The sequence below is a fragment of the Hippichthys cyanospilos genome, chromosome 11 (genome assembly GCF_059441005.1).
Source record: "Hippichthys cyanospilos isolate Australia breed blue-spotted pipefish chromosome 11, RoL_Hcya_1.0, whole genome shotgun sequence".
Classification (NCBI taxonomy): domain Eukaryota; kingdom Metazoa; phylum Chordata; class Actinopteri; order Syngnathiformes; family Syngnathidae; genus Hippichthys; species Hippichthys cyanospilos.
In genome coordinates this window covers 19,740,745-19,762,500 of record NC_142379.1, presented here as the reverse complement: position 1 = coordinate 19,762,500, position 21,756 = coordinate 19,740,745, and the positions used below count along the sequence as shown (strand labels likewise).

The following is a 21,756-nucleotide window of genomic DNA, read 5'->3' as shown; positions in this document are numbered from 1 at the left end:
AAGGCTAATCATTGTTTAGTTTTCTATTTTATGTTTTACAAACATAACAAACTTGGAAAAAGAGAGAAAGTAAAGGCATAAACGATTTCCCTACGCCAGAGGACGAAGCAGCATGTCAAACTCCTCTGGAGTGAGCGAGTCCTCGGCAGGAAGATTCTTTAATAGGACCAGATACTACAAGAAAAGAAGTTTTTTTTTCTTTGAGTGATTAAGCTCACAAACATTTAAGGAAGAAAGCCCATTGCCTGATGATACCCACCATATTGACATGCAGGGCTTTGCTTCGGTCAATCTGTTCCACCAGAAGCAAGAGTCTGCGTCGTACCTCCTGGGGTTTAAAAAGTTGGCCATGGACGGGCTGCAATGAACCACACACTGACAAGAACTCCAGAATTCCGAGAAGAGCAAGATCTTGGTGGGCCAAATATTTTTCAGCTAACAGGCTTTTTGGACCTACAGAAAACATGCAGTTAAATGTGAGTGTAAGCACAACAAGATTTTAATCCATCTTGTATTATTTCTATTTTAATGAAAATGTCTTTGAAATACACAATCAATAAACAATTAACGTGTCAATGTGAAAATCAGAGTCAAAGTGCTAGGATTGTGAACTGCTGTTGTCATGAAAGAAACTTGTCTGTACGGCAAGGATTTCATAAAAAGTATTTAACTATGTGCATTTTAACAAAAAAATTAAAATCTCCAGTGTTTTGGCTGTAAAAGTATTATTTGTTAAGGTCTAAATAAATACAGTATTTGATAATTGCATTTAAATACTAAAGTGAAGTTATTTTCTATGCAAACCTTCACGAGTGGCGAAACATGATGACTCAAAATATGTTTTAGAATTACCTCATCCAAATGCATGGAAGTATGGTGTTACAAAAATGAAAAAATATTTAAAAAGAAATTCTCCTTAAATAAAGCTTATAAAGTTAACTTTGCATGTCTGCTCTGGGAATCATACCCAAGGAAGGTAAAGATGTAGGATAGAGAGCGCAGTGCATTAACCACTGAGCTAAACATCCTTGCACTCGTCGCTTTGTCAGGTACCAATAACCAAATAACATCATTAATAAAAATATATATTAAGGATTTATTTACCTTTGAGCAACGAGCTTGCTATGGCCATATTTCCCAGTGAGGGTAGCCTATGCTAGGCTAGCTTAGCCTTCTTCATATTTATTGATTATCTCCACCTTCGTTTGCATATAAATCATCTTCTTTCTTCTCTCTTTAACATCACTAGCAATATTTGGACCCGTGGTTAACCAATTCAAGTTTGAATTAAGCACTAAAATGCACTATTTATACAATAATGAAAGCACTCTGACACGAGATAAAGTCTTTAGGCAGCCATTTTGTGACGCCGTGCTCCGACCAATAGAAAACCAGCATCTTCATGACCCCTGTGACACCGACCAATAGTAGACCAGTATCTTAGGGAGTTGTGACGCCTACCAACAGCGGACTAGCATTGTAGTGATGTAAGCAGTGATGCGTGCACATGCGTGACCGCCATGTTTGAGAAGGCGAAAAAATGGTGTAATGAGGGGGCAAAAAAACGTAATGTCCACATTGTAAGGTCAAAAAAACGTAAGGCAGGGACGTCGTAAACCGAAGGTCCACTGTACTAACATTTCTAACCAGAAAGTAAAACCTCTCGTTCGCGAGCCGTGCATATCACTGTGTAGCGACCCTTACAACTTTATGATGTCGTTCAATGCAGTCGTCCACGAAACATCCATTGACCCATCTTCTTGACTGCTTATCCTCACGAGGGTTGCGGAGTGAATAAATGAGCCAAAAACAAGCATTTTACTGACATTAAGACACAAAACAGTGTCTATTGATCACACTCACTGACACACGTCAATCCTATCAAATTGGTATCCATGGAAACCCAGTATTCACAAGTCATAACATTTCTGTCCATGGGTGACTCTTATTGAATAATTTTCTACGTAAAATGTAAATACTAAATGAAGCGTTGTTGTTGAGTTGGCCGGCTCAGTGCAAGCTCTCTCCTCCTCAACTGCGAAAACCAAAACTAAACTAAAAGACACGGGTATGGCTGGCATGTATTTTCTCTTGCATGGGTGGTACAGGGGCAGTGTAAGGGCTCTACGAATTTCTTCTGTCATACTGTAAATTTTTCTTAAGTTACGTATGGTTAAGGAGAGAAATCAGAACATGTTCAAAGCCTCCAAAAGGTTTACAACGATATGCACGCCGACACAGGGTTTTGCAAGCCTCATGAGGATGAGCGTTTAAGATGATTGATGGATGGATGTTGCGGTGCCCGTCAGTATTGAGTGACGTGTTGAAGGGGGCAAGGCAGCTTTACGGTAAGAGTAAAGCAGTCTCTGCAAACAAGACGTTTAACTTTCTGGTTAGAAATATCGGGACCATAAATCTTATATGTAATAGGAAAATAAATCGCCAGTGGGCCAAATGTATTTTATATGAACATATTACACTGTGGAGAGAATCAAATATAATGTTATAGTCCGTATAAAACAAAAGAATTTGCCAATATATTACATATGTTTTTGTTTTTGTCCAGCACTTTTTGCAGGGTATAAAATATAGTAGGGAATTGCATAATGATACACTTAACTGGAGAGGAAAGATATTCCTCTTTACCTGGTCCAATTGAGGCTTCGTTGCTATCTCCTCCTCGGGATCCCTGGGTCCCACTGTGGGACTCGTCATTATCAATTACAGAATCCTCATCTCCATGCTGATTTCTGGTTATTTCCCAGTCCTTATCCATAGGTTCGTCTTCATCCGTAACTGAAGCTCTTGGAGAAATACTGCTAAGCTGAAAATATAGGCAAGGTAGCCTTGATAAATTTATGTCCATACACCCAAAAGTATGTTAATCACCTTACATAAAACAGAGGTTGTCTTTTACCATAATTTTATAAATCTCTGCCAGCTCGTTGATGAGACTAGCCGGAAGAGTCATAATGAAGAGATGAGAAGAAAATGTGCAAACATTTTTCTGTTGAAAAGAGGATTTTTTTTTAAATATATGTTGTGAATTATAGGATGAATTTGAAATATTAAAACAGTCAACAATTTAAACATAATACCTTTTTTGTTGTGGCACAAAGAGTCATGAGCCTCATGAGAGACCTCAGTGTGGTCATGGTTAATTCTTCACTCATCTTCACTTTCACACTTGAAACAAATCCACTTAACTCCTGTGCCAAGATCTTCAAACAAGACATAATTTAAGTGAGGGTGCAACACAACAGATATTTATGACCATTTACTTCCCGGGTGTCTTACAGGTCATGGGCATATAATTTTCAATTTAAAAAAAAAAATATTTGCAAGCATTTAGGAATCAACGCATGATGCAGTTTTGAACCGCTACCTGTTATGAGAATCCAAAGTCATTTTTAGCCTCCTAGTGTTTTTTAATGTTTTTTCGTTGGTGTTATCAAGATCATAGTTCCAAATTGGATCAAAACTGACACCCAGGGGTTTAAAGCTCAAAATCTTTGATTGTTTACCTTAGCTTTAGTGAATAGCTGGGAGTGCCCTGTCAAATCCTCAGTCAGACAGCCTATGGAGACGTAACCTGCTTGAACACTTGTCAGCATGCTAAAACAGCGCAATAGACACTGTGGAGGAGTGGACTGGTTCTGTGGAAGGTCAATCAGTGCAAGGCTTACAATGAATACTCCCCAAGAACATGAGAGCAGTTTCAAAACTCACATCGGGAACATAGCAGTTAAGAAGGGTGTCGGCAACACAAAGAAGAGACTCCTCCAACTTCTTTCTGAGACTGGGGATGGCCGTGAAGTGCCGAACTGTTGATGTCACGTTGAAAGTCTTATCAGATCCTCTGCTTTGTGCCAGCTGTGTACTGAAGCTGAACTGTAAGTACAATCTCTCAATTGTATCGAAATCCTCATTCACTTTGAGCGACGTTGATTCTTGAGAAAAAACACTGTAAAAAAAAAAAAAAAAAAGGAAGAATTGAAATCTGAATGTTTCAATAAAAGATTTTTTTTTCTGCTCTTGTTGTGTGAGGGAGGTTTCTTCTCACCTCTCAACTCCCTCAGAATCCAGAAGAAATTTCAGGCCAGCTCTGGTATCTTTCAAGGTCAAGGAGACCAGGATGTTTGCTATTAGATTATGAGGAAACTCGCTATGGAAGACCAAAATAGAATAAAAATTTAAGAGAACTGATAACCATAGAAAGAGGATGGAAAATAAGTCTATAGGAAAACAAAAAACAAAAAACAGGAGAACCTGCAAACGATGGGATGTGGTTTGGAGCTATCCTCCATCTCATCACTCTGATCTGTCATCAACAACCAGCCTATGAGGGTCTCCTTCAGGTTAGGTGACCCTGATCCATCTGAGACTCCCAGATGGTCCTTGGGGACTGGATACTTCAGAAGAGCTTGGGCCAGACAGATCACAGCACTCCTAAAAAAAAAAAAAAAAAAAAAAAAAGTTATAGACACTTTTTTTAATTACTTGCTTCCTATCTTCTAAACTGCTACTACAGTAACATGTATATTAAAGGTCAGTGTCCTTGCCTTTCTGTCTAAGGATAGCAGTATGGAAAGTGGACAGATGGATAATGTTTCGGAATGAACGTGAAAAATGACTCACTGTGATGGTTTACATGCTGAGCCTGAGAAGATTTTCCAGAATTCTCTATCCATACTGACCAGTCCACCATGGATAATGGAGACCAGCAGGTCAAGGCTGAGAGCCTCTAACTGGGGTGAGCTCACACCCCGCAGTGACAGAGGCCAGATTCGGCTCCACAATCTGTCTAGTTCTGGCTTGTAAATTCGAATACTTTCTGACAAATTGGACTGACATCGGGCTACCTCTTTTAAACAGCGCAGCACGTACACCCCTCTTTCTCCTCTCCGGTGTTCGGCTAAGAGCTGATGCAACACTGACAACAGTGGAACAATCGTTTGGCTGGGCACCTGTGCTGGAAACTTTGAGATGATTGCTTCAGTGACCTGCAGCCTGTGAGTTAAAAATGAAAGGTTTTCTTAGCGCCACTATCAATAAATGTTTTACGAAGTTTCACGCACTATCAGTAAATCTTTTACGCAGTTTCATACACTATCAATAAATATTTTACGCAGTTTCATACCATGGGATTATATCGAAGTCACTACACTGAGGTTGCAGGCGTTCCAAAAGAATGTCCCAACTGAGGTCAATTCGTCGTCGCTTGCTTGGTGTTCCGCAAAGCGAACTAGATATCATAGAAGATCTGTTGGAGGACTGCAATGCCTCTGAAATCTGAGAATCTCTGTCATTACTGAAAAGCTACAAAATGCAGCAAGCACAAAAAGAATAACTTCAGAAATACATGATTTATATACAGTAAAACTTTATTTCATTCGATAGCCTCTCTGTTACCTGATGACAAACATCAGCTGTGAGCTTGATGATGTTGTCTTTAACAGCGATTCGTCTCGTGCCAGTGACATACTTCCCTCTGCTACCAATATGGCCAATTTCTCTCACTAATACTTCGTAAAGGCTGAATAGCAAATCCTGCCACCTGGCCCAGTCTTCAGCATGAGCACCTAAAAAAGGAGAATAATTGTACATTTACTGTGCATACACACAATTAAAAAAAAAAAAAGACATAACCATTATTGTATTGCACACGATAAGGGAAATGTTTCTTTTGGGTTTAATATTTTATTGATAAGACCTGTGTCTTGGGTCTTTGCTCCTTGGGGATGGTGGATGCAAATCTGCAACATGAAGAACTCCACAATCTCCTCTTTGAGAGCAGCACTAGGCCTCATGTTGGCCCAGACATACAGTATTGATGGTAGCAGTTCCTCTCCCAAGCGACACACTCTCATCCGATAGTTCATTGCCACAGCTTTCAAAAAGGTGTTAAAAGCTGAGATAATATGCTCTAATACTGCCAAATGTTTCTCATGCCTGATGATAAGAGAAAAGAAAGTGTTAAATACAGGTACTGTACCATATTTCCTCGTTGACTATTATAGAGGACCATTCAGTCATGGAATTTACCACAACCTAAGGTAGAGTAGGTCTTATGAAAGGTAATTCCAGCTACAGCAGTAATTAGTAAGCTACAGCTGTAACGTTACTCACCTTGCGTTGAGCAATGCCTTGGAGAAGAAGCTATACAGTCTTCTGTTGAATCCATCAGTCTGCTTGCAGCTACCCTGCACCACCGTGTTGATGACCCGACTTAGAAGAACACGGTTAGTGGATTCAGATGAGGAGTTAAACATGCCGCTGTACACATCCAGAAGACCTTCAGTAAACATTGGACAGCCATTACCAATACTACATTCTTGATGACACATTGAAAAATACAATACAAACAAATAAAAAATGTGTTGAATTCAAATTCCTATTTGTACTGACTGTGCCACTGCTGTGGAGTGATGTCACACCAATATTTGCGAACAGATAGGATTTGCTTTAGGAGTAGGCTGCTGTAATCTTTGCTGTAGGCTGAACAGCTAAATGAATCTTGAAGCACCTCAATCACATGCTTAAGCAGATCACTGCACTTAAGCCTAGGTCCACCTGAATAAAAAAGAAAATTACATCACAATAGAAGCAACACGTTGAACAAAAATGTAACATACGCATAAGTCCGTAATTAGAAAAGGAATACCTACTACCACTTGCAAAAGCACTTACGTTTGTTTGCATAGCAAACAAAAAATCTGATTAAACTGCTCAATTCGGCCATCTTCTTCTGCCGGGTGGTCAGCGTAAGGGCTGTGACATTGGCTTTACTTGTTTTCATTGCTTCAGTCTCCCGTTGGAGGTATCGTTGCAGAAACCTTCAATAGCGGTATTTAAAGATCACGTAAAGTCGAATACTAGCAGAATAACATGGTAAAAAATTGGTTTGGTAGATTCAATAGACACAGGTACAGCTTATTGATAAAGCAAGTTACAAATAATAGCAAACAAGCCAAAAACAGTAAACAAAGCAGTGTTTTATGTAGAAATAAACAAAAGCACTACTTTGCCACTACTGCATGGTGTACTGGTGCAAAATAACACTGTTGAGTTTTGAAACCTCACTGCATCTGCATTCAACAAAACTAGTCCTTTACTACCAACTTGTGGTATCTATAGGCAATTATAACCCTTTTTGAAGGAGCATCAGTTAGCAGTAGGGCTATGTCCTCCTCCCCAAATAGTAGAAGCGGATGTAGTACCCGAAAACAGCATCCCATGTCAGTTGTTTGGAGCCTTTCGTTTTGGGCTCCGAAGTACGATCAAGTTCTTGCACAATCTCTGGAGATCGTATCAATTGTCTGAAGCGGTCGGCTTCTTTCTGAAGGCATGAAGCAGGAACACAAACAATAATGAACGGCACCAGAAACACATCTGTGGGAAGCGTAACTGTATTAAGATGTTGGTGAACGACAGTACCTTCCTCTCTGTGACCTTATCATTCTCCAGGCCCCTACAGCACACCAAGAGGTCAGAAAGGGCCAGACTCATCTTGCCTCAAGTGGACATCAACACTGCAAAGATGAGTCCACCTGTAACGACAGAATCAGCTGTTAGTTCAAATAATTTCTACACATGAGTCTGCCAACCTTTACTGTGTTTAAACTCATGGCATACCAGCAAAAAAATATATATAAAAAGATTGAATGCTAAAATAATAATGATCTCTTGTCGGTGTAAAATATGTGTCCGTTTTCTGTCGTATGAATGGCAACAGGATGACAGCGAGTACTTTCTTCTATCTGGTGAAAGAAGATTTATTATGCTGCTTGCCACTATTGTTGACTAACAGATAGATGCAAAGATATAATCTATATCACCAAATTTTGTTTTCAAAGGAATTTGATATTTCCCCGGTACCTGTGCAGATGTCCCACGGCATGTTACCTACCGTGACAAGGCACCCGGGATTGGGAATCAATGCATCATTACAGTGCACTAGTCGCTGTTGCTGGCTCTTTCCTCCATAATTCGTGTCACACACCATTGAATTACTACTACGCATTTTATAAGTTTGATCAGCTGTTTTGGAAACAGTTAAAGCTTTCTACTCGGCCTTGTCCTTAAACCGAGTGGCCTGGAAGAAAAAACAAATAAACTCGTCATACAGTCGCTGAACAAGGTTTTTAGCTCACCTTTTGTCGCTACAGTGACACTTTTCAACGAGCCGTCACAATTATGATGCACTTGTTTAGTGAGGTAGTGCAAGGCTATCCAACTGTACTACTCCACGCAACTTCTCCATCTTCTCTTCATGCATACTAAAAGACATAGCAGGAAATTCCCGCCTCTGCAGTCACTGAGATTGACTACGCCATTTCCAGGTCGTGCGACACTTCCCTGTCGTTGTAAAGGACGTTTCCATTTATTTTATGAATCATTAATTCATACACGTTAATATTTGTACGCTATGAAATAGTGGTAAACTACGTATTCCGAGTGAATATTTTAATAAACCAAATTGCACTCACGAAATATGAATGAGCGTAACGAAGATCGCCTTTCTATCTTTGGGAACTACAATTCCCATAGCTACATTTAACAGGAAATTCCGGGTTGAGCATACTCAAGTTCCCCGCCTTTTCAGTACGATACCTTTATAACAATTAAGTGGAAGTTTCGAAGTTTGACGGTGTAACGCATTTTTCTTCGTGGACATGTAGCTAAGGTTTTGGAAGCTTTTTACTATTTGGACCAACCAGCTGGTAGCAATGTTGCTGCCATCCGACGTCGCTCGTCTCGTTCTTGGTAAGTGTTCAGATCTAGCGAACAAATTGTAGCTGTAGCATTAGCGTTGTCAAACTCTTTCGCACGTCCGTTAGGTTTTATAGCGCTATCGGGACTAAAGCAACGTTGAACGCAAGTGATATGTTTGTATTGTCGGGAACGACGTTGTACCCAACGGTCCAGTGACCGGTATAGTGTTCCTTCACCAGGCTATCTTCAGGAAGAAGGTCTGTCCGCTACAAGCCAAGCATTCATTCAGGAGAGCCCTAACCTGAAAGAATATGCAGAGCACACCATGGGAGATGGCGTTATACCTGCCTGTGTTTTTGTAAGTTGCACGTACATTTTTAAGAAAATAATCATAGATTACTACACATCACGCCAATTCCGTTCTTTCTTTCCCCCATAGTCTGTCTTTGGAAAGGGACTCTCGACCATTTTAAATGAGTACATGGCTGCCAAAACAAAAGGTGTAACATTTAGTAATTGCAATATAATCTCTGTATGGGTCATGTTTTATTTTTTAAATTCCCCGTTTCGTCTTTTTGCAGAGACTTGCCATGAAGTACCTGCCATGATGACATCATTGTGGAAAAAGCTGGATTTTACACTCAAACAAATCAAGTATGACAATTATGATTTACAATAAGTGTATGGGTGGTTGCCATTCTGTCTTGTCACATTGTGATTCTGAGTGTTCAAATAAATAGATGAAAACTCATAACTTGATCCCATAGCCTAAGAACACTAAAGATTTGAAAATGGCGCGCAACTCAACTTTATTAATGTAGAACTTTAAAACAACCATTGCTGCGTACAAACCTCTGTGAATATGGTCAAGGCAGTCAGGAAATCTGGAAATAACAAACACAATGAAAACAATAAGTTCATATCACAAATTAAAACACTAAAACATTAACAAATCAATAAATATAATATGAGCAAAGGCTCAATTTTTTGCGCGGCACATTTTTGTTAATCGTTGACTTAAAATAAAGATCAATTTTCTAATTTTGTGAAGTATTCTTTTCGCATGCATATCCCAGGGACATGAAGCTACTTTTTTTTTAATATGACTATTAACAGTTATTAGTAGTAGGACAGTTATTAATATGCATCAATTGCATTTTATTCTTTATGATTTTGAAATGTCCACCTGCATTTGAATGCACCATACATCTCATCCTCACCTCAGCAGCTACCAGAACCTTAGGCTAGGTTCAACCTGCAAAGTTTTTTTTTTTTTTTTGTTAAATCTTGCAACCTGTATGTGACCTGAGCAGCTCGGTCACACAGTGGTTAGCACATCTACCTCACAGTTCAGGGACCCCAGTTGAAATCCATCTTGCTTTGGCCAATTGCATGTTCTCCCTGAGCCTGCGCGGGTTCTCTCTGGGCACTCCAGCTTAGTCCCACATTCCAAAAACATGCATGGCAAGTGTATTCGACATATTGAATTGTCTTTAGGTGTGATTGGGCGCGTGAATGGTTGTTCGTCTATGTGCTCCCTGCAATTGGCTGGCAACCAGTTCAGGGTGTACCCCACCTACTGCCCAAAGAACAGATGTGATAGGCATCAGCAAGCCTGCGACCTTTGTAAGGATAAGCGGCTGTAGAATATGGATGGGTGTGACCTGTGTGAATGCTAAACAGCCCAAAACTGACAGACAGATAAAATGCAACACGCTCTCCCTTCATTGAGTTGTCTTCACTTCATCCGCTGTTGTTTTGTTTTATTCTCCAACCTGCTTATGTCTTTTTAAATGCATAATTGTGACGTTTGTCTCTTGTTTTTTTTACCTGCGAGTCGAATGAATATGACCTGTCGTATGTCAAAAGCCCAGATACATATCGGATTTTGTACCACATACCCAAGTGGCCTTGGTTGAAAAAATCGAACGTGGCGTTGACGCTGTCATTAAAAGTTCAGATACAGGTAAGATATGGGGGGAAAAAAATCGAAATCGTCTTCACTTCAGGCTGCAGTGTGAACCCAGCCTTGGATTCGTTGTGCTAATCGGAACACAAACAGCGCTTCATTGATAAAAAGATAAAATAAAAGACTTATAAGGCTGACGCATTGACATCCATATATTTGTTGGTGTTTTTATTTTGAAGTTGGCCTCTGCTTTATTTTCATGTTACGCTATGTTCTTGCAGGGCTTGACATGACTTACTACTCCTATTCTACTTCTTCCTCGTTTTCTGGCAGTTGCCTGAATCATAGGGATTTTTCCGTATGGATTACAGATTAAGCCAAAAAAAAAAAAAAAACTTGGTACTCTTCAAGACAATTTGAACTGTTGTTCAAAAACTTTTAAGGATCACCGGCGGACACTTGATTCACAGTTAAGCAAGTCTATGTGTTTGCAATAGGCGCAAAGTCCAAAATTTACACAGCAAACAACAATGCAAAACTTCTTAGTTTTAGTCTTGCATAAACATTAACGGCACTATCCAAGACAAACAGTGTATAAAATACACGGGGAGGGGTTATTTTCACTGCTAATATAATCTTTCCCAAAACATAAACATCTTTATCTTCATCTTAGGTCCTTACAGTGTTCTTCAGCTATCTCAGCAAATCAAAGAGGTGAGTAACCAAAGAGTAGATAAATTAACAATGTTTGGGAGCTGTATTCAAGGGAACCTTAAGGATGAACATCAACCTAACCATCAAACCTAAACTAAACAACTAAATAACCGATCTTTTTCCATTATAGCACGTACACGTGTTGGACTAGGAAACCTGGCGAGACAACGGGGTTTGGCTGTGACTTCAGCAAGAAGTCTGGTATGTTCCTCAGAGACATCCTCAATCAGCAGCCCAGCACTTAGCTCACAGAGTATGGTCAGCCATTCTACACCTATGAGCTACAGTTCTCCCCAAATCAGAGCCCCACCGGGCAATGCAATGCTTCAGCAGTTCCATGATATCAGCCGATCACTAAATATACAGAGTAAGTATTTCATGCATCTCATTAAACTTACTTAATTTCAATTGTGTGTGTGTTTGTTCGTGTTCCAGTACGGCTATACTTGTGCGATTTGGGTTTTCTACCGGCAAAGTTAGGGCGTTTAGGCAGTTTCCCACATGTTCAGTTTCTTTTAGTGTATAGGTTTGAATTGGGTTAGGGTTGAGGTTCAAGTAAGGGTTAGAATAAGGCATTCATTTATGATGGTTAAGGTCAGGGGCTCAGAAATGCATTATGTCAATGAATGTCCTTAAGTATATATGTAAAAACATTTGTAAAAAGAAAAAAATAAGGGGGGAGTGATATGAATAATCTATTCGGTGGGAAAAACTGTTCATCATATTTGTCTCTTTCAGGAGATTCTCCTATACAGATAATAGTTTCAGACCAGCGACCAAATCCAGGACCGATGTCCCCTGGGCGACGGAAATGGTAAAATGAGCTTTTATTTTTAGCTTCATTCGGACAGATTATCAACACACATTGGCTAAAAATAAATAAATAAATACAACAAATTCAGCACGGTGAGCTGAAAATTTATGTTGGACAACCATAAAGTACAAGATGTTGGTTACATTATTTCCTCTCGACTATTCACAATCTGATATATCATGTTACTATGTTAAAACTTTCATGTAGCATTTGTATTTAATGCTTTTCCATTGAAGAACGTGTTCTTGTCTTTTGCTCATAGGGACACTCCAAGGAAAAGGAGTGGGGGCCCAGGTGGCTCTAGTGGTGCTGGCAAGTCTAGCACACTTGCCAGCAATGTCACTGCTGAACCACAGCCCGAGGAAGTAGTTAATGAGAAATTTCCTGTACGTCTGTGTATATCCTGCTTTTAATAAGAATATTGATAGTTGTACAACTGATAATTTAACTAAATGTGTATGTTCACAGCAACTTGTGATACAAAGTGCTCGTGACAAGATTCTGGGAGATAGGTCATTACAAGAAAAACTTGCTGAAAACATCAACAAAATCCTGGCCAAGTAAGTGTTCTATTTATACATTGGATTATGACAATGACTTTCAAGGGAAAAATTTTCCCCTAAAAGTGTGACACATTATGAATTATTTTTTCTTCTTTTCCCTTCGAACATTAGTGAGCCAACTCCCCAAATACCAAAGCCTCCATCTAGTTCAATAGAAGACGACCAGTCAATTGATGAGATTCTCGGATTACAGGTATGCGATTATACCTCTCTATTATTAAATGTAAACATGATTATTTATGTTGTTTGATTCAGGGAGAAATACATATGAGTGATGATGCAATCCATGACATTTTGGAGCAAACGGAATCCGACCCGGCCTTTCAGGCCCTGTTTGAGCTCTTTGACTACAGTAAGTATTTCTCACATGGTCTTTATTTTATCTGCAGTAGAAATACCCATATGTAATCGAGCATGTTTCCTCTGATTTATGAATGCATATAATGCTTTGCAGATAAAGGTCGAACTGATGAAGAACCAGGAAATATGGACAGTGACAATATGACAGTGGAGAATGGCAATGCTGGACCTCTGACATCAACTGTTGGGCAGCTTCAAACTAATGATCCAGGTAATTGTACATTTGAATTTGGAGCTGAGCTTCAAATCCTTTAGGTCGAGACGGAGATTAATAATTCAGTACCCTCGTGATTTTACAGGTACCACGCTGCAAGAGACATCAGATTTAACAGCAGCAACAGTAAAAAGCAAAGCTATACAAGAACACAAGACCAGAAAGTCAAACTCTCTGTTGAAGAAAAGTGTACTCGGGTCAAGCAGCAAGTCATCCCGGATAGAAAACTCTGCTAAACTGCTAATTACTCTTGAGGAGCCTCCTGGTAACAACGGAAAGGAAAAAGTGTCAGTCTTCAATGATAGTATTGGTGTATCACCGAAGGATATTGACAACACGCTGGATATGTCAGGCATTTTGAAGAGTACACCCATGCTCAGGGAACTAGATTTTGTCAGTAAGGACAGCTTACCTGCCACAATGTCCCCTGTTGACTCAACAGCTACCATTTTATCGAGCGTTACTGCTACTGCAGAACCCATTGTTAATGCGGCCGATCGAAGGGAAAGTAAACAAGAACAAGGTTCTCTACTTGAACCCGCTGCATCTTTGTCATCTTCGCAAAGTGACAAGCCTATATTTATGTCTTCTGCGCAAGTTACGTGGAGTGGAAACCCGTCTCTTACTTCAGTTGCAATCAGTGATGGAACAATTCCGCATCAGATGAATCCCTCAGTTACGCCCCCGTCTTCCTCTAGCACATATTCTACTGCTGGCTCCACTGTGGCTCACACCACTGCAACAAATGCAGTAACAGCTTGTTCCCCATTGTCTTCTTCTGTTGACACACCTCATACTAGTCAACTTGACTCATCCACATTTACTTCCACCACATCTTCCATCTCTGGAGTGATAGGCACTGCTCAAGCTAGTTCGCTGACCAGCAATAATAACACCCCATGTAAAGATGTGACTGATTCCAATAATGTTGTTTCTTTGAAGATCATCATAAGCGATGAGGATTCCTCAAATGACAAGGCTTTGAGTCAGGCGATTTCCAGTATTTCTACAGAGAAGCTACCCACAATCTACCTTTCCTCCCCTGCCAAGTCCCCCAGACAACCTGGCACACCAAGAGGCACCAACTTAGATGAAACGGCACTGGCGGTTCATGGTTTACAGCGCTCAGAGGCACTCGCTAATTCGCCTTGTAGAGCTGGGGCGCTAGTTCCATTTCATCAGTTAACATCAACAACACAAACACAGCAATCTCCTAAACCAAGTAAAGCTGGCTCAATAGTTCCATTTCATCAATTAACATCATCAACACAAAAAGAGGCAAAATTTCCTAATAAAGCTGGAGCACTCGTTCCACCTCATCTTTTAACATCAGCGCAAACACAGCAAAGCTTTATTATTCAACTCCCCTTGGACAATGCTAACCCAGCGGTCCAAGGATCAAGTACCAGCTATTTCCTAATGACAGAACACCTCACAGCAGATAATTCACTGCCTGCGGGTTTCTCAAAAGTCCCAATTTTGCCCCAAAACAGCCCTTATAGTGTTTCAACAGCAAGTCCTGTCCAAACCAATGTCACTGGTAAGAAATGCTCCTGAAGCTTCATCGGTGTCTACTGAAGTGAGCCTAAAAATTGTTTTGTAATTTTTGTGCAGGGTCACCATTCATCTTACCATCACCTGTTAAGCCCATGATGCTTCCTGTGTCTGTGGTGGGACAGAATGCTAGAGGAAATGTCCAGATGGTGACTAATCAGGTAAAGCAACATATACTTTTTGACTTCTGTTTTTTTGTGCTAATGATTGTTGTCAAATTGAGTTGAGTATTGATTAGGGATTTTGCTCTACAGCTTGTTGGAATAACAAACCCAGTGTCACTGCAGCAGACTGTAACTTTGGATCCCAACCTTACAATGGTTGTCGCCAACCAATCTGGAACCGGTGGTAAGTTTTAGCTGTCTTGCCTGACAACCAAACGTGCCTCAGTGCATCGCAATTTTTTTTTTGGGGGGGGGGGGGGGGGGGGGGGGATTATATTGCGGAGAGACGTGCCATAGGCAAGTTATCAATAAATACCCTTGTCACTGGCACTCCTTGGAAGTCGAACTACTACTGCAGTACACATAATTACTTTAATCTTAAATGATTAAACCTTATACAGTAAATGTACTGGTATGCCCTCTCTTTTCCGTGTTTTCCGTGTCTAGTCACGTTCCTATACGTTTAGCACTGCATCGAATGTCCAACTAAAGCTAGTAACAAGAAGCTTGCCGAACATGATTAAAATGCAGAGGTTACACTTTAAATTCCAATTTATTACAAAAAGCAAGAGGACCTTAAAGCTTGCTTTCGTCTCTCCTGTGTCTCTCCTGTAACCGCCTGTATGCGTTCAGCTCAGCGCACACGTTACGAACGTGCTAGTAAGCATTCATTGACAGCTTGGTCTCTGGGAGCCGATCACATGACTCGCAGGCGTGCCAAGAGCAAACACACACTCTGTGTACCTACATAGACAGCAACGGAGAAATGCACAGCTTTGGAAATCTGACTTCTACCTAGATTTCTTTTGTAATAAATTGAAATTTCAAGTGTATTGTTATGATATAAGAGGCTTCACTTTAATTCGATGTCTGGGCAGCTGCTCGCGAGAGTTCAAAAGATGGAAATTCGTAGCTGCCGTTCAGTTAATGTGTAAGGTTTAATCATTTAAGATTTAAATGTGTACAGTACTGCAGTAATATTTGTCTTAAATAATATGCATAGAATGAAGACTTTTCACATTTACAAAATATATATATATATATAATATATATATATATATATTCTTTGTGTGTGGGGTGGGGGGGCTATATCGCGGTTTTACCGGTCCCAATTAACTGCGAAAAACGAGGGATCACTGTACTGATGTATGATACATTGATGTTTAGAATAGTATTGGACCTAACTATCTTTCAAAACTCCCGACTAATGCTACCTTATTTTACTTACCCAGCACAGCTATAATTAGTGCATGGGATGAGATACAAATTCCACCAGTCGCGGTATCTCATGATATTGAGTCAACAAGAATGAGATATGATATTTTCAAAATAAAATAATAATTGCTAATACAATGGACCCCCCGTGATGAAATCATTATGTATGGCGGACAATAAAAATAATAATACCTATGGTTATTAGCTAATGTGCATAAAACCCCAGGTAAAAACATCAAAATTATATATGCTCTACATATTAAAAATTAGTTACAAAATAGTATAGTAAGTGCTACTTATATACTGTATAATATAAATATATTAAGTTAACTAATAAACTTTAAAAATAAAATTAACTAATAAAAAAGATAAAAAGCAAAAATGAAATTGTATTTCCAGTACCTTTGAATGACGTTGACTTGAATTTCTTACGGCCGTAAACAATAGCGAGGGTAGCCTAGCCTTTTTTGTATTTCTTGATTATCTCTAGCTTCGTTTCCATACTAATCATCTTCTTACTTCTCCATTTACCATCACTAGCAATCTTGGGACTCATGGCTAACCACCGTGACGTATGAGCGTGACATTAAACAAATAAACATCACTACAATAGTGTTTATTTTTCAGCATGACAATAAGCCATTAGTGGTTAAGCAAACTAACCTTTATCTAATATTCAATGTTCATCTTCTTTTTTAGAAATACAAGCATGTGCACATTGTACTGTAAGGGTCCAACTTTGCTTTTTGGGCAGTAACTATACCACCTGCTGTGGAAAAGACACGTGCACTGGCAACTGATGTCACATAAAACGCTCAGTAAAAGTAGCATAAACATGTTAGCCATGTTAACTGCTACAGCTTTACTGAAGCCTACAAACCAGGAAGTGGACGTGATTGATTGCAGTTGCCAAAGGGTGTAATTCACCTCGAGAGGAGGCTGCAGGCTGCCATTTGCCCATTAAGGCAGATGATGTGAAAGGGGGGGGAAAATACTTACCGGTTCTTCTGGCATTTGATCTCGCAAGATTTTGTTTCGTGAGATCTCATGCTTACATTTCCATTCGCTAAAGCAGGTACAGTACACCACTGCATACTCACGATTTGCCACCTGCGGGTTTGCATATTCGCAGATCCCCCCCAGGTCCCATTTTCTTCCTGTTTTTCAATGAGAATGTGTATAGAGTATAGTGTATATTCTCCCTTCTCCAAATGGATGGATGTCACTTACTGTAAATGCGAAATTTTGGTATTCACAGGAAAGCCCGGTCTCTGTCATTTAGCAGGGGTCCACAGAACTAAATATTTGTATTAAATGCAGTGCTTTAGTTCACATTGTCAAATCGAGGCAAGTCTGAATAGTCACTCATTGGCTGAACAACCAACAAGAACATTAAGTATTATAACATGGCGGTACATGGCCAGTAACGTCATTTTCTCTTTTGTCAATTGTGACTGCCCCAAATCAAGGTGACTAGAGTTTAAGCAAGGTGTTACTATTCAGTGGAAAAGAAATACATGTACTTATCTCTCTGACCTAATTTCTGTGAATTACAGGAATTATACACAATGAGGTGACACAGAATCTACAAAATGCAATTCAGCAACATGAACCAAAGGATTCCACTTCCAGCCATAAAAGAGTTTTATGTTTTGAGTCATCTGGCAAAAGTCAACCGCCGACTTCTAAACCAGCAACGAACCCCTCTTCAGCTGTCAATACATCAACTTCACAGTGTGTCTCAAACACTAAAAAAGGTCGTTCAAAAACGACTAGGCCTGCTATTCTAAGTTGCAATAAGCAAAAACGGAAGGTCGAGACTGTGAAATGCTTAGCAGAACCAAAAGATGATGGGATTCTGGTTAAGTCCATCTCTCTTCATCAACAACACAATCCTGTCAAACTGAACTCTGGCAAACAAGATGATACCATCGTCCTTGAAGAACCTCAACTTACAAGTGGAAGCAAGATTGATGTGTCTCACCCTGTGTTTGTGAAAACCTCAGAACCAGGAACTAAGTTGAAATCTGCAGCAGCGGAAAATTGTTGCAGTGACGATGCTAAACTGAAAGATTCTGGTAGCTTGGAGTCACCGTCCGACTCTGTGCTAAAATCAATGAGCTGTAAAGACAAAGTTGAGAGCAGCAGGAAAGATCCTGCTGAAGACCAGACACATACTCAGGACAAACCAAATTTGATGGCCGACAAAGAAAACAAGTTGGTGGGTCTCTCACAAGAACAGCAGCCCTCTCTCACGGCATCAGCAGACATTGCCTCTCCATCAAATTCCCAATCCAAAGCTACCAAAATTCCCTCAAAGACTGGCTCTTTGGCCATACAGGCAGCTGAGATGCTGCAGAATATTCAGGGGCTCAACTCTCCTCTCAGAACTGGCAAGAGATTGCAAATTGAACTCAACAGCCCAGATCTTACTGGTCCTCGAACCTCAGGGACTGGTGGTAACCAGGAAGATTCAATGAATAGTCCAAGGACTCCTCTGCAACAGAAGAAGGGTAAAGATACAGAGGGAACACCTAAGAATCTTCTTCAACCTAAGACACCAGATGTTCCCTCTTGCAGCCCTGCCAGTGAGGCTGGCAGTGAGAACAGCATCAATATGGCCGCTCACACGCTGATGATCCTGTCCCGTGCTGCCATTGCCAGGACCAGCTCTCCACTCAAGGACAGTTTGCGCCAGGAGGTGGGCGAAAAGTCTCCCACAGGCTTGAAGAATTCAAAGAAGCGTAAGCAGCCCTCATCCACTGCCAGCTCCCCTGGTACAAAGTCTTCAAAACAATCTCCCATTAAAAAAAGAAAACAGGTAAGATATTTCACACATCAACTTTTAGTCTTCTTTTATTTGCTATACTGATCTCTAAGTCTTATTTGCTTATACGGCATTTTGCAGTGGTTTCTAAAATTGATGTTTTTTCTCTCATAACTTGAATTTTGGGTTGTGTTCTTTCAAGCTTAGTCAATGACAGAAAAATGTAGATTGTGTCGGATTTATAGGTAGGGTGAATTCCACTCCCCTATTACCACAATTATTTGCATGTTCACTTAATCTCCATTAAAGGTACATAGTATAACAATAATGCAACAAAGAAATGAAAAACCACTCACTCAAGAGTTCTATTTTGATCCGAGTTTATCTCTAAAGTCCATTAAAATAATTGATCTGGGCCTCTTTCCTTAGCCGCAATTCCAACTCGCGAACAAGTCCGATAGAAAGAAGATACCTCTAAACAAAGCAGCCCATCATTATGTAATCAAACTTACCTACTGGTTCGAGAGTGTTGGGAGCTGTTGTCTGGGTTAAGTAAATCACCCAACCAAACAACTCCAGGTCCCAGCATTCTCCAGTCAAAATAAGTTCATAACCTTGACAAAAATACCTCGTTTAACAAAGTCATCCTAATTTCAGACACTCAGAATACAGTAATAAAAATCAACTGATTAACCATGAAGTTGATCCAATTTGACAATTGCCTCAAGATCAAGTCACCAAATTAGGTGGTGCAAGATCATATTAGAAGATTGGTTTTCAACAAGTTGCTGGCCTAAAACATTATTTGCTTTAAAAATTCGGACTTAACCAAAATGAATACAATAATTAAAACATCCCAAACAAGCAAGGACTTGGTTTTGTTTTTGGTGTCAGCAGTCAGCCTAGTTTAACCATACTACATGGTTGCACTTACTATTTAGTTTGCTGCTACGTTTTTTTTCATATGTATTTTTTCTATTCATCCATCCATTCATTTGTTACCGCTTTATCCTGGGTCGGGTCAAAGATTCAAAGAGATTTTATTGTCACATGTATAGTACTACACCACACAGTGAAATTCTTATTCTGTTCGCTCCCCGGAGCAGACTACAATCCATAATTGAACAAATCAAATATGCTGCGGGGACAAGATCTTGAGCAGGGAGGCCCAGACTTCCCATTCCCCAGCCACTTCATCCAGCTCCCCCAAGGGCGATCCCCAGGCCTTCCCAAGCCAGCCGAGAGACACAGTCTCTCCGGCGTGTCCTGAGTCGTCCCCAGGGCCTCCTCCTGGTCGGACATGCCTGGAACAGCTCATGAGGGAGGCATCCTAACCAGATGCCCGAGCCACCTTAACTGGCTCCTCTCAACGCGGAGGAGCAGCGGCTCGACACTTAGTCCCTCCCGGATGACCGGGCTTCTCACACTATCTCAAAGGCCTGTCAACACGTAGCCGGGGTTCTTGCAAACGGGAGACCTTGTCTACACGTAACCGGGGTTCTTGCGAACGGGCAGTAAACGTCTCCGTTTTGCCCTATTTGTTGTACATGGCTGGGCTTTTTTTTCCCCATCCAAACAATGTTTCAAAACCTCCGGCCAAAGTGGAGATTTGTCCAAGCCTCTGGTTTTATGGGTCCGTTTAACCAGCTTCAACGGAGATTTGTGTCATTGCGCTACCCTTTTTTTCCCGCCGAAACACTGATAACAGTGACGTCAGATGCAGGTTCTTTCTGATTGGACATGTCAGAGATGGAAGTTCTTTCTGATTGGGCAGAATTTGCAACATTACTGCCGTCGAGCGACTTGGAATGCTTGTACACGAATTTGAAACTGCACTATGCGGTTTCTTATAGATGCGACTTCTTTAAATAAACAACAATGATGAGGGGGAGACTATGCGGATTTAAATAAGCCGGTTACAGCTCCTTCTTCAGCCATGACAGACCGGGACACCTCTGCCGTTTTTTTCGATAATAAACAATTTTTGACTGACAGTCAAAGATTGCCTTTTCTGGTGTTGTTGTTGGTTATCAATAGCCGTTTGATGAAGTCAAATTCATTTGTTTTCTCATGTAATTTTCTTTTGAATTCTACAGCAAAGGAAAACACTCATAAATTGCTTTCCCCATGACTTGGATGTGGATAAGTTCCTTTCTTCACTTCACTACGATGAATGAAAGTGCACTAGCCAACCAGAAAGGGCTGCTCTTACCTACCTACTTCTGTTAAATCCTGGACAAGTGGAAGTTATCTGGTGAACCATTGCTCATGCTTTTTTCTTTTTTTTTTCCTCGGACTGATGCTGTTTTGCACCAAGTTATGTTCCTTTGAATATTTGCTTGTTCTCAAGGTGGAGTAAACATTTTGTTGGTCAATATTTGACTGGTTTGATGAAACCAATTAACAGTTAAACATGTTGCCGTGTAAAAATATATGTTATATTTGATTTAGAATTACAATAATTGTGTTAGTCCTATGTGTGTAGGACTTTTTTTTATTTACACAAATGCATTCTAAAATGTAAGAAATGTCAATGGAAAATTAAACATTTTAGAAATATTTGAATGTGAAATTTGGGTGCAAAGGTATATAGTACTGTAATGTATATCTAAAGCCAGAAATCTTAAACGCTTGTGTTTTTGTTTCACAACAACATTTGCATTCATTACTCACTGATATTTCTTATGGCTGTGAGAGAAATGTCTCATATGGGACTTGATGGCAGAAAATAAAACTCATAGTAAATATGTCAATGTGATATGATCTT

General features: G+C 40.1%; 2 protein-coding genes across 2 annotated transcripts in view; one reads left to right on the top strand and one right to left on the bottom strand.

The window, feature by feature from the left end:
- The window catches only part of atm (ATM serine/threonine kinase), a 39,879-nt gene extending 31,611 nt beyond the window's left edge, over nt 1–8,268 (bottom strand). Inside the window, exons 1-19 of the mRNA XM_088427459.1 lie at nt 8,154–8,268; nt 7,438–7,550; nt 7,221–7,339; nt 6,691–6,836; nt 6,409–6,573; nt 6,130–6,295; nt 5,714–5,952; nt 5,413–5,582; nt 5,141–5,319; nt 4,639–5,010; nt 4,270–4,449; nt 4,064–4,165; nt 3,730–3,964; nt 3,525–3,656; nt 3,099–3,221; nt 2,918–3,007; nt 2,647–2,824; nt 260–453; nt 95–174 (exon numbers count right to left, since the gene is read on the bottom strand). Of these exons, the coding sequence (XP_088283585.1) occupies nt 95–174; nt 260–453; nt 2,647–2,824; nt 2,918–3,007; nt 3,099–3,221; nt 3,525–3,656; nt 3,730–3,964; nt 4,064–4,165; nt 4,270–4,449; nt 4,639–5,010; nt 5,141–5,319; nt 5,413–5,582; nt 5,714–5,952; nt 6,130–6,295; nt 6,409–6,573; nt 6,691–6,836; nt 7,221–7,339; nt 7,438–7,509 (2,942 nt within the window). The 5' untranslated portion in view covers nt 7,510–7,550; nt 8,154–8,268. The remainder of the gene's footprint in view (nt 1–94; nt 175–259; nt 454–2,646; nt 2,825–2,917; nt 3,008–3,098; nt 3,222–3,524; nt 3,657–3,729; nt 3,965–4,063; nt 4,166–4,269; nt 4,450–4,638; nt 5,011–5,140; nt 5,320–5,412; nt 5,583–5,713; nt 5,953–6,129; nt 6,296–6,408; nt 6,574–6,690; nt 6,837–7,220; nt 7,340–7,437; nt 7,551–8,153) is intronic.
- Nucleotides 8,269–8,600: 332 nt separating this feature from the next.
- On the top strand, nt 8,601–21,742 carry npat (nuclear protein, ataxia-telangiectasia locus). Its single transcript, XM_088428518.1, has 17 exons — nt 8,601–8,766; nt 8,955–9,073; nt 9,155–9,215; nt 9,297–9,369; nt 11,298–11,338; nt 11,469–11,705; nt 12,077–12,152; nt 12,415–12,538; nt 12,621–12,712; nt 12,827–12,908; nt 12,971–13,067; nt 13,170–13,286; nt 13,375–14,829; nt 14,904–15,004; nt 15,098–15,191; nt 17,779–19,043; nt 21,086–21,742. The coding sequence occupies exons 1-17, from the start codon at nt 8,730–8,732 to the stop codon at nt 21,164–21,166; spliced, it is 4,152 nt and encodes a 1,383-aa protein (XP_088284644.1). The 5' UTR covers nt 8,601–8,729; the 3' UTR covers nt 21,167–21,742.
- Nucleotides 21,743–21,756: the final 14 nt, after the last annotated feature.

Bases quoted from the DNA above. Each gene is read 5' to 3' on its own strand.
- npat (XM_088428518.1), top strand. From the start codon at position 8,730: ATGTTGCTGCCATCCGACGTCGCTCGTCTCGTTCTTG. The intron at 11,339-11,468 runs GTGAGTAACCAA...TTTCCATTATAG, and splicing joins TATCTCAGCAAATCAAAGAG to CACGTACACGTGTTGGACTA. The intron at 19,044-21,085 runs GTAAGATATTTC...TGAATTCTACAG, and splicing joins CCATTAAAAAAAGAAAACAG to CAAAGGAAAACACTCATAAA.